This window comes from Giraffa tippelskirchi, chromosome 6, assembly GCF_054371585.1.
Source record: "Giraffa tippelskirchi isolate mGirTip1 chromosome 6, T2T-mGirTip1v1.2.pri, whole genome shotgun sequence".
In the NCBI taxonomy this organism is placed as follows: Eukaryota; Metazoa; Chordata; class Mammalia; order Artiodactyla; family Giraffidae; genus Giraffa; species Giraffa tippelskirchi.
Window position 1 is genome coordinate 152,273,037 of NC_137280.1, and position 12,566 is coordinate 152,285,602.

Here is a 12,566-nt window from a genome sequence, read left to right on the forward strand (position 1 = left end):
TTTTCACTTTCATGCATTGGAGAAGGAAATGGCAACCCACTCCAGTGTTTTTGCCTGGAGAATCCCAGGGACGGGGGAGCCTGGTGGGCTGCCATCTATGGGGTCGCACAGAGTCAGACACGACTGAAGCAACTTAGCAGCAGCAGCAGGGTATTTTACTTAACATTTTAGTTATTTATTTGTTTTTGAGTGGTGCTTGGGCTTCCCAGGTGGTACTAGTTGTAAAAAACCCACCTGCCAATGCAGGAGACATAAGACACCCGGGTTCAATCCCTAGGTCGGAAAGATTCCCTGGAGGAGGGCATGGCAGCCCACTCCAGTATTCTATTTTCCTTAACATTTTAGTTATTTATTTGTTTTTTAAGTAGATAATGCATTTACATGGTTAAAAAAATTAAAATAACATGAAAACATCTAACAGCTTTGAACTCGATCTCTCCCCACCCCATTTTCCTCACTTGCTATCTGTAACTGTTTTCATTAGTTTTCTATATATCCTTACAGTGTTTCTTGATGTAGGTCAATCAAATTTGAATATAGTCTTATTTCCCCTCTTCTAACACAAAAAGCAAGTACTTTAATACGTGCCTGCTTTTTACAGGTATGTATTAAACTTAACAGTATATCGTGGGCATCTTTCCATATTTGATATATAAACAGTATTCTATTTTTAAAAAGATTTCTGCATGGTATTACATTATGAGAACGTCCCGTAGTTTTTCTATAGTCAGTTTTTAGAAAGACCTCAATGATAAGTTAACATTTGAGCAGAGACTGCAGTTGATGAGGAGGCAAGCCGTGCGGCTGCCTGGGGGGAGAGAGATGCGCACAGAGGAGATGCCCTGTGCAGAGGGCTCAAGGCTGGAGCGAGCCGGGCTTGCTTGCTTGAGGACTGCCAGTGTCAGTGCAGATGAAGGGAGAGGTCAGAGGGGTAACAGTTAAGACATTGTAAAGATGTTTTCTTTTACTCTAAATGAGATGGGGAGAGATTGGTGGGGTTTTAAGGAGAAGCATACCATGATGTGACAGGTTCACTCTGGAAGGGAAAAACATGTACACCCATGGTGGATTCATGGCAATGTATGGCAAAACAAATACAATATTGTGAAGTTATAAAAATAGATAAATAAACTAATTTAAAAGAAAAAAAAATGTTCACCCTGGTTTTCTCTTGAGTATAGACTGTGGGCAGATCAGTTTTGTGGCTATTTCAGTAAACCAGGTGAGAGATGACTGTGGCAGGGAGGCCTATTAGGTGGCTAGTGCAGTGATCTAGGCAAGAGATGATGGAGGTAGTGATAAGTGATTAAATTCTGGGTATATTTTTAACATAGAGCCAATAAGATTTGCTGATGAGTTTGAAGTGGATTTTGAAGGAAAGTCCAGGGGTTTGGGCCTGAATAACTAGAAAGATGGAGCTGCTATTTATTAAATGGGGAAGATTGACATAAGAAAAGTTTATGGGAAAAGACCAAGAGTTTTTATCTCAAACTTGTCAAGTCTGAGATGCTGTTAGCCAGATGTAGAAATCAAGTGAGCAGAGTTGGACGTTAGTCTGGATCTCAGGGGAGGAGTTCAGGGCTGGAGGTATAAATTTTGGAGTCTAATAGCGTATGAATAGTGTTTAAAGTTGTTTATCTGAATGTGATTACCAAGGGAGTGAGTACAGATGAATGAGAGAAGAGGACCCAGGACTGAGCCCTGGGATATTTCAACATTTAGAGGTTAGGAGTATGAAAAGCCACAGCAGGGAGGGGAAGGTAGGATGAACTGGAAGATTAGGGTTGCCATGTGTGCACTGCCGTGTGTGAAGTAGAAAGCTAGTAGGAGCCTGCTGCGTGGAGCAGGGAGCTCAGCTTAGTGCTCTGTGTTGACCTGGATGGATGGATTGGGGTAGTGGGATGGACGCTCAAGAGGAAGGGGATATATGTATACATACAGCTGATTCACTGTGTGCAGCAGAAATTAACACCACATTGTAAAGCAGCTGTACCCCTTCAAAAAATTGTAATGAAGAGGGTCAGCTAGGGTTGTAGAATACAAACCAGGAGATGGGTTGTCCTGGAAACCAGTGCAGGCAGGAACAAACAACTATGTCAAAAGGTCAAATAAAACAATAACTGAGAGCTGACTGTGGGTTTAACAACTTGGAGCTTATTGGTAATTTTTGATGAGGGACCAAAACCTGATTTGATGAGAAGAGGAATTGGAATTGGAAAGAGCTGGTGTAGAAAACTCTTTCAAGGAGGGTTGCTATAAAGAGGATCAGAGAAACAGAGTGGTACTTGGAGATAAATAAAGAAATATAAAGGTGTGTGTGTGTTTGTGCGTGTGTTTAGATGGGATAAAAATGACACCAACAGTGACAGGGGCAGAGGGGGAAGGGATATGGGAAAGAGAGGGAAGAATTGCTGGAGCAGGGTACTTGGACAGGAGAAGTGATAGAATGTGGTGAACAAGTCAAGAGCTTGACTTTAAGTGGGAGCATGGACAGGGAAGGAATAGCACCTGGACACATAATGTGGTTAGGAATCAGGACAGCAAGTGACAGTGCTGATGGGAGGGAAGTGCTGGAGTCAGGAAAGAGAGGAAGAGGTGTGAAATGATAATCAGGGAGAACAGGACAGTGAATGGAGGAGGGACGTGTAATGTTAACTGCTAGCATATTAGGCTTGTGGTTATGACTTTACAGTGAGACTAGTCAGGATGGTTTTATGTTGTTCTTCACCACTCTGCAGGTGCAGAGTGGGCAAAGGGTTGAGTTTAACTAGTATTGGCGTGTGTGAGGCTGAAGATATGATGAAGTAAAAAAAGAAGGGAGTTGAAGGTGTGTGGTAAGAAGGGGTTGTAACACTGAACCATGAGACCTAAACTGTGGAGAAAGGGAAATGATGTTGTGAGGGGATTTTGGTCAGTGATAAGGCAGCAGGATCAGTGGACTCAGGTCCTGATGGTGGGAAGGGATTTGGGGAGTCAGGTGTCTAAACGTAATGAACTGAAAGGTAAGGGGATGGTCACAGAGCAGTGTCCCTGAAACTGAGATAGGGAGGGGATGCGGTTATGAACAACAAGACAGTCTAGAGTACAATTAAGAAAGTGTTGTCCGAGGCCAGTGGAGGACAAGACCTTTGGAGAAAGACCGGAGAGAGGCCAGGTCATTGGAATGTTGTTTGTGTGCATAGTGGAGTCACCAAGAATTGTTTCACCTGTTTTCTAACTATTTAAGTATCGAAATATGAAGGTAAATATGCCAGTTAGTTTTCATTGTAGGAAAGAGGAACCTCCTCTGTGATTGGAGGGAATTCACTGCTTATAGGATCCTTTGGAAGGGCTGGAGCACAAGTCAGACAGCAGGCCTGGACCACTGAATTCAAGGGCACAGCACCACAAATATAACCCAGAGGTTAGAAAACTACTGCTTCCGCCATTGCCACCACAGCTGCCTCTCAGCTATATCAAACCGGTGCCTAGAAACTAGACCACTGAGGCTAGGCACTGAAATTGCCCCCAAAACACATGTGCGTGACTGACTTTCAGTAATAGGAAGATGGCCTCTGCTTCTGCCTTTCATGTCTTACCATGTGCATCTATGGGTGAGACTGACTTTACATCTAGAACCCTCTCTGCAGGAGACTCTGGAAAATGTAGTTTTAGCTCTCCATCCTCTCTACCTAGAAGGACGATGGAATGGAGATTGAAAGACTAATCTACAATATCTACCAAAGTAGATTTGATAGATCTACTAAAACAACAAACACTGCTTAGTTAAAATTTCTATGAAAGAAAACAAATCACAGTCTACAAGGAGCATCTATCGTGTTTCATGGGCCTTTCATGAATAGTAAGGATTTCCCATTGATGTTTCTTGTTGTGGAATTTGATTTATAACAAACCCAAGAATGTCACTGATATGAATAATCCTGTTTTTGGTTGTGTCGATGTGTTGGTTCAGAAAAACCTTCAAAGGCTCATTCCAGTAGATTAATTCTAGTGAGGAGAAAGCAAATGTTACTTTGATAACTCCCCTTCTTGAACCTTCTAGAAATTTGGATCTCTAATTGATGCAGTCTTCATTCTAATATATTTATGTAGGCTACATCTTTTTCAGAAGATTCTTTTACCTTTCTGGCATGAGGATTTTAGGAATGGTTATGGTAGAGGTCTGTCAAGTCTTTCCCCCTCTCTCTGTCAAAACTCATTTTGGTGAAAGACAGAGAACTTTGGCTGAGTTATCATCTAGAATTAAATCTGAGGAGAAGGATCTGAACTATTTTCTGATTATCAGTTGAAGTGCTACATCCTAACAGTAGAAAGCTGTTTTTATCAATATTATAAGTTGATAAAGAGGGTTATATGACACTGATTTGGTGCTTACTGTCTTCCAGTATTTGAGGCTTAGCTCAGAATTTTTGTTGAGGTTTTCGGGTTGTTGAAAGATAAATTGCTTTCTGGGGGCTGATATAATCCATGTCTTTATTGGTTGTATGGTTTGGAGGCCCTCATAGACATGTATATCATGTACTTAAGGCTTTAAGGACTCAGTGAACTTCTTTAACAAAACAGACACTTTATAGTCATTAAATTATATTTTCCATTTTTTTTATAGTGAAACGATCATGTTTCTTCACGAAATATTTCATCAAGGACTGAAGGCAAGAATAGCCAACTGGCCTACTTTGATTTTAGGTAAGTGCATGCTTTAGAGAGAGAAAATTTTCTCTTAATGTGGCTGCAATGAAGAGTAAAATAGTTTCAACGTTATTCATCCTAAGTTGTTTGAACTTCCCTGATGACCTGGGAGCTTCTGTGGGCACGGGGACTCTGCCCTTCTGACCTTTTCCCCTGGCCTGTCACGATTCTTTGGGGACTGGAGTTGGGCCCTGCCTCGGGGTGAAGTCTACCGGGTTAGTCATTCTGGCATCGCCACTGGGCCGTGTAGCCTGACACCTGATGCCGGGAGCCGCTCCCTACCATTCCTGCAGAGGGAACAGTCTCTCCCTGTCCCATGGATAATTTACTGAGCACCAGGAGAGACGGCCATGTTTGCTTCTTCTTTGCAGCTGATCTGTTTGATATTTTGCTCCCTATGCTGAACATTTATCAAGAATTTGTGCGTAATCACCAGTACAGCCTCCAAGTGCTCGCCAATTGTAAGCAAAACAGAGACTTTGACAAACTCTTAAAACAGTATGAAGCCAACCCTGCCTGTGAGGGGAGGATGCTGGAGACATTCTTGACATATCCAATGTTTCAGGTAAGTCACCCAGGATGTGTCTTATAAGTCATTGATTCCAGCTCAGTGTGACTGCTACCCAGTGTGACCAGCATGAGATGTGCAAATGTTCCCTGTGGGAGGTTGTGACACCTCCTCTGTCATCTTGAGCTTGACCCTGAGGTAAACAAATATATGCCACACATTCTCTCCAGTCTGTCAAGTGTTTGTAAGAAAACCAGGCATTTTTGAGACAATTAAATCAGGAGTGATATTTTTTTTTTGAAAAGCAGCACAAATTTCTCTCTGCAGAAAGATTCCTCACAGACCTCTTCCATGGAGTCTCCTCCTCCAGCGTGTTTAAAAATATTATTGGGTTTACAGAAATAGGCTGCCGTGCAAATGTTCCAGTGCGGGCTGGTTGCATAAAAGGTTCTGGGGCTGGGGGGTGGGGAAGGGGCGTAGGAAGGACTGCTGGGAAGGTGTTTGTTTTCCTGCCCTGTTGCTGCTGAGTCTCCCTTGGCTGGAGCTCTGCAGAGCACAAGGAGGACCTTCCCCATCACAGAGGCTGTGGGGAGACGAAAGAGCCAGAGGCCCTGGCCAGGCCTGGGGACTCCTGGCCCCTAGTCAGGTTGCTGCAGTGAGCCTAGGGCTTGTCCTGACCTTCACTTTTGGGGGTTAGAGGAACCTGAAGGATCCAGTACACTTGCATCTTTTCCTGTATCTAAGACTTTACCACTCTTTAGTGGGAGCTGCAGAGGCCAAAATGTGAATTGAATCTCCTGTCCTTTTAAAAAGTGTTGATTTTGTTCTTTTGGAAAAGCATCGAATGTTCCCGTTGTGGAATTTGTGGGGCTTCAGTCCAGCCCTCCAAATTGTCATGTGGCAAACCGACTCTTCTAATCATGTGTGTTATGGTTTCTGTGGAGGGCTTTGTTCCTCTGAACGGGTATCTCTGAGCCCAGCTGATCATTTCGTAGCCTCCAAGAGAGATGCTGCTCTGGTTCATAATTGTTTGTCTTAAAGTTTGTCACTCCTGCTTGAAATCCTGGAAGTCACTGTAGAAGTTCAGTAAGATTTTAAAAAACCAAAAGGATGCATGTGTAACAACTTAAGTATAGTGAAACTTTGTAATGCCTTTGTGTTTTTTCTTCACCATGGAACTGAATCAGTTTAACTCTTTGCCTCTCTGAACAAATATTCCATAAGAGAAACTACAAAGAAAAAATTGCTTTTTAAAAACTTTATACAAAATTATAATTTGAGATTTTGTTTACAGTGAAACAAATTTTTATTCAATGTTCTGAGATTCTATTTGAATCTTTGGCAATTAGCTCTAGGTTATGATTAAATTCTCTAAATCCTGTCTGCCTAGCAACCCTCAACTCAGGTGGATAAACAAAGGTAGGGTTGTGAAAGATGCGTGGAACATTCAAAGAGGAACCTCACTCCCTTCCTGAAAGCCCACTAATGCCTTTTCAAGTATTGTTTATTTCCCTTCGTGTGAGTCTTTCAGTGGTTTAAAATGGAAGAACTGTACTTGAATTTTAGGTCAGGTGTCCAAACAGTTGAATGTAGGGCCTTGGAAAGGCCTTTGGATTTCTTAAAAATGCTGAGATAGTCTTCTTCTAACCTTCTTTCCTCCCCACTGGAGTTTTAGCCCAATAACAACAACTTGGCATTTTGATTGATCCAGGGAATGAATTCTCACAGTGTCCAAAAGGGACCATTGGATTGGGAGTATTTAGGAGACCTGCATGTCCTGCTCTCCCTTCAGTAGTAGCATTGGGAAACATAATGGAACCAATCTGAATTTCTGTTTCTTAAGTTTGAAATTGGGACAGTTGAGCTCTAAATATCTCCCAGAGCCCTAGCTCTCTGGGGGACCAGACTAGAAATTTGAGCTGGGTAACTAACTAACCTTCAAAGAGTCTCAGATCCCTCCCTCCAGATCCTAGAATTAAGCTGAAGGGTCAGATGTTGAGATTGTCTGTTTTTTTTTAAGACTAGGGTAACCAGCGGGTGCTGGAAGAAGCCTCAAACTTAAAAGAATTTAGCCAGAATTGGTGCAACTGCAAGAAATGTGCAAATTGAAAGAGTGCTGAATTCTGCTCTTCTTTATTTGCTTCTCCAAAACTGTTTTCCTTCTTTGTAGCTATTTTGAACAGATCAAGAGCAGAAAACATTGGAGCTGCTGCCCAAATGCCTGTTCTCCCTCCTGCCTTCTTCCTAGGAGAGACCATGTAGAACACTTGGGAGAAAACTGCCCTTGATAGAAACTTGAAGGTTTTTTCTTGCTAGGTTCATTCTATACTTCTTGTTCCCTTTTGGTCCTTTCCCTGAGGAGCCCTGAGGCATTTGCTCCCTCAGATGATCTGCTTCCCTCTGCATAAATTGTATTAGCAGTGGTACTTCTGCACATCCGCCGTGCTCCAACGTAAGCTGGACACCTTGCGATAAGACTGGGGTGTGATGCTTTTTTCCTTAGCTCAAGAGTGGAATAGGTGACCTTAGGTCATACTGCCAAGAGGCCACTGCCGAGTCTAGATATGGAGGCAAAAGTTGGTATGGGGGCCGAAGGAGGAAGAGAAGTAACTGGAAACTTTTAGCCTGTGTATATTTAGAGAAGTGTTATATTCCACCTCTTCTGGCTGTTTATTGAGTAAGTCAGTTGTTACTGTGAGTGAGTTATGCTGAACTATGGAAACATGGAGGAACTGTAGTGAATTTATCCTTAATTGATGATGCAGTGAATTTATCCTCAATTGGACTATTAATATCAGACAACTAAGTTTGTGTTATCAAGATATTTGTTATAGATAATGAGGTAGTCATTAACTTAATTTTTATTTAGCAAAAACAGTGGTTTGGCTAGTACTGTTTAAATTGTCTTCAGCTGCTCATATGTCCATAGGTGAGCAAATCATGAAATCTGCTCCTGACAAGGACAGTGTTGTTAGAGGTCCTGCAGGAAGTAGCCACTTGCTGCGCTACTTACCTATTTACTGTAACTAAAGAGCAAGCTAATTAATTAGGAGAAGGCAATGGCATCCCACCCCAGTACTCTTGCCTGGAAAATCCCATGGATGGAGGAGCCTGGTAGGCTACAGTCCGTGGAGTCGCTAAGAGTCAGATATGACTGAGTGACTTCACTTTCACTTTTCCCTTTCATGCACTGGAGAAGGAAATGGCAACCCACTCCAGTATTCTTGCCTGGAGAATCCCAGGGACGGCGGAGCCTGGTGGGCTGCCATCTATGGGGTCGCACAGAGTTGGACACGACTGAAGCGACTTAGCAGCAGCATAAAGTGACAAGTAGTATTCATAATTGAAAGAAGGATCGTGATTCATCTAGATAACACCTAACAATGATCCTTGGGTTTTGGAGTGTGTGTGTGTTGCGCTCAGTCGTATCTGACTCTTTGTGATCCCATGGAGTGTGTGTGTGTGTGTATGTGCGTGTGCACGCATGCTCCGTCGTATCTGACTCTTTGCGATCCCATGGACTGTAGCCCGCCAGGTTCCTCTGTCCATGGAATTTCCAGGCAAGAATACTGGAATGGGTTGCCATTTCCTACTCCCGGGGATCTTTCCGGCCCGACCCAGGTATCGAACCCTTGTCTTTTACATCTCCTGTGTCTCCTGCATTTGCAGGTGGGTTTTTTACCACTGCATCACCTGGGAAGCTCCAGGGTGTTTTGTGGGGACAGATTTATAATCAGTTCTTGAGTATATCAGATGAACTCTTCGGAGCACTGTTCATTTCTCTCTGCAGAAGTCCTTCGCCTGCTTTTTGGTAGTTTCAGGCTTATTTGTTTTTCTACCAGAAAGTGAGATGGGCCAGTTACTTTCAAATCCATCCACTTGACACTTAGCCAAGGAGCTTTCTAAAATAGATTTAATGATTGGAGGAGGATCATGAAGCTATTGACTAAGCTTAGTTTTGTGGATGTTCAGAACATTATAAGCAGTCAGGCTCTCCCACTCCTGCCCTCCACTTGTTATGAAAAATTGAGTATCTTAGCTATTGATTGCCTTGATTTTCTTGTAGAACTATCAACTTAGAAGCAAACTTTTATCAGTCATGGCATTGTACAAAAGGGATATTTGAAAGCATACTTAGCCCCGGAGACTTCACCAAGAGGAATGGCCCAACCAGCTGTCTTAGTGAGAAGTTTATGGGATAGAGAGGCACCAAAGCCTCCTCCCGTGAGCTTCAGAGGAAGGATTCTCTTGTGACCCATCCTCCTATAACTGAGGATACTGCACTTGCAAAACCCTGACTTGATGACAGTCTCTAGGACCTGACCCCAGAGTATGAACTGCTGATAGATGTCTATGCTTAGGGCACTGCCCTCTGTACCCATGGGTAATCTGGGTATGCAGTAAATATTAGCAAATGACCCACTGAAGGCAAGAGAGGAAAAGCAGATTTGTATATAGAGCTGCCAATGCCTCACATCAACATGGAAGGAGCTACCCACAGAGTCTTGGGAAGCTGCTTTACTTTCTTCGTCCTTAGAGGTCCTTTCAAGGGCTGAGTAAGACCCCAGTCCCTGCAGAGACACCCACTAGACTAGTGCACTGGTCAGAGCTGGGCTCATGGTTCGCTCTGCCATTTACCCTGAGGCCACTTTGGGCAAGTTATGGAACCTCTTCATGCCTTGTTTCCTTGTCCGTAAAGTGGGAAAATAATCCTTATGTTTTGCTGGAGGATTGGATGCAAACCTCAAACTCCCAATCTGACCCATAGCGGGCAGCGTTATGGTAGCTGTTGTTCATGCAGGTTTATATTAAAATTAAACCCGCTGCCCCTGCTTTGGAGAAGGTAATGGCAACTCACTCCAGTATTCTTGCCTGGAGAATCCCAGGGACGGAGGAGCCTGGTGGGCTGCTGTCTATGGGGTTGCACAGAGTCGGACACGACTGAAGCCACTTAGCAGCAGCAGCCCCTGCTTTCTAACAATTTTTAGTTTATAAGCCAGTAAAAAAATATGTCGAGTTAAATCAACCTATTTAACGAGTTAAATCTTCACTGTGTTCTATTGAATCCTCCACAGGGTTGGTGGCATTTCTGGCTTTGAGAGAATTCAGATAGTCTGTTCATTAATAAAAGTACAAACAAATGATCTAATTAAACAATACTGCTTACTGCTAGAAGGATGAATTGAAGTAAAGCGGGATCAGAATGTAATAAGGGGGAACATATCTTTTCCCACGTTTTGATTCTTAAAGAGAACATTGCAATAGGATTGTCAATTAAAAAATTGTAAACAGACAAATAAATCTAAATACAGACTCAAGTGACTTGCTGATAACTGTATCTTTTCCCCTATGAACCAGTTTTCAAAAATTATGATTGAGAAATGTATGATTATATTAAAAATCTGAAGAAACAGTTGTTTCTTTGTACCTTATTATCTTCATGTGTTCTTGGTGAAGTTTTTGTGTGTGTGAGGTTTGAAACATAGTTCATTTTAAATGTATTTCTTAAAAATATTTGTTTGTGGGGCAACAATGTTTGTTGTATATTCAAACTGAGTGGTCCAGTGCTAAGACTCCGCACTCCCAATGCAGGGGGCCTGGGGGTCAGGGAACTAGATCCCACGTGTGCAACTAAGACCCAGTACAGCCAAATAAATAACTGTTTTTTAAAAAATATATTTGTAAAACTGTCAGACGTGTCAGAGTAGAGATGAGCTCTTCAGAAGTGGTGATGGCACAGTAGAGAAGGTTTAGTGTTACTCATCCGGCTCTTCTGCTCACGCTGGCCCTGGTCTGCTTCTAGATCCCCAGGTATATCATCACGCTTCATGAACTCCTAGCTCATACGCCCCATGAGCATGTGGAGAGGAAAAGTCTGGAGTTTGCGAAATCCAAGCTAGAGGAACTGTCCAGGTACGTGAAGAATTTATAATAAAGGCTTGATATGGCAAAGTAGCATGTTAGTCTTTTGTGAAGACCTAATGTAGACTCTGGGAGTTGGTGATGGACAGGGTGGCCTGGCGTGCTGTGGTCCGTGGAGTCGCGAAGAGTTGGATGCAACTGAACTGAACTGAATGTGTATGTCCACGGGAACAAGAAGCAAGACATAAGCCGGCTTCTCAGATTCACCTGAACGTTAAATGCTAGCTTCTGAGATAGTGCTAAATCAGCATGCACATTAATTTTAACCAAGAAAAAATTATATATATATAACATTTATATAGTAAGTATAATTATATATATATATATAAAATCTTTGAAAATGATTTTATGTCATTTAAGTTTATATAATTGAGATTAGACACATTTTGGTTTAAGTTTGAAAAGATTCACATTTCTTTCATTATAACAGGAAAATGGTTAGTTGCGTTTTTGTATTCGTATTTGGTAAGAAGTTGGAGAATGTATATTTTCGATTGATCAGTGACTTTTCAGTGTTTCAGGCATTTCTTTACAGCTGTGTTCCTTTAACTTACAAGGGATAAATATAAATAGCATATATAGTATAAAGGTCTCTAGTTTGCTCCACCTCTAAGAAACGGCATCCTAATTTCAGTGAAATAAAATAATATGTTGCTTTCCTGTTGCGTTTATAAGCAACATTCCCAGAATACTCCATTTGCTTTGCTTTGAGTCATGACTTGATGAAGGTTGCAAGTCCAGTGTGACTTACCCTACATCTCCAGTTAAACTGATACAAGGTCAAACCCTTGCTTCCCAGATGGAGCTCTGTTGCTTCCCTACTGGGGTGGTAGAAGATCTCTCACTGTGGTCCTGTACTGTATTTGACAGGGTCATGCATGATGAAGTGAGCGACACCGAAAACATAAGGAAGAACCTTGCCATAGAAAGAATGATCGTCGAGGGCTGTGATATCTTGCTGGACACTAGCCAGACTTTCATCCGCCAAGGTAAGTCCTTGTTCAGCGGACCCACCAGCTAAGTGGTCTCTACCTGTCACGTTATCACAGGCAGATCCAGGAAAGCATTGTGGAGCAGGCTTGATTTAGCTGTTTGATTGATGCTGTTCGTGCAGGACGTCCCCACGGCCTTGACCGAGGCTGTGGTTGAGGCCCACCTTTGTGCTGTTTCTTTTCAGGGGCCATGAAAAACAGCAACACAATAATAGTAAAGCACGAGTGGGACAGTAAGTTACATTCTGACTGGACCCTCCTCCTCAGTGGACCGGACATTCTCTACAGCTCCAAGGAGGACAGATTGGTCTGGCCGATTGGAGTGGCAGTGCCAGGTGGTGACGACATCCAGGCAAAGGCCCAAGAGAAACTTGCCTTACTCAAAGCCCTTTCCCGTAGGAGAGGGGACAATGTCCGCAGTGAAAACAGCTGTCTCTTGTTCCCATTTTTCATCA

General features: G+C 42.7%; 1 protein-coding gene across 10 annotated transcripts in view; it reads left to right on the top strand.

Moving 5' to 3' along the window:
* The window catches only part of RASGRF2 (Ras protein specific guanine nucleotide releasing factor 2), a 240,322-nt gene that overhangs the window by 93,588 nt on the left and 134,168 nt on the right, over positions 1–12,566 (top strand). For all 10 annotated transcript variants that reach the window (XM_081503811.1, XM_081503812.1, XM_081503815.1 and 7 more), the window contains 4 exons: positions 4,607–4,686; positions 5,061–5,254; positions 11,001–11,110; positions 11,990–12,108. In XM_081503811.1, coding sequence (XP_081359937.1) covers positions 4,607–4,686; positions 5,061–5,254; positions 11,001–11,110; positions 11,990–12,108 — 503 coding nt within the window. The remainder of the gene's footprint in view (positions 1–4,606; positions 4,687–5,060; positions 5,255–11,000; positions 11,111–11,989; positions 12,109–12,566) is intronic.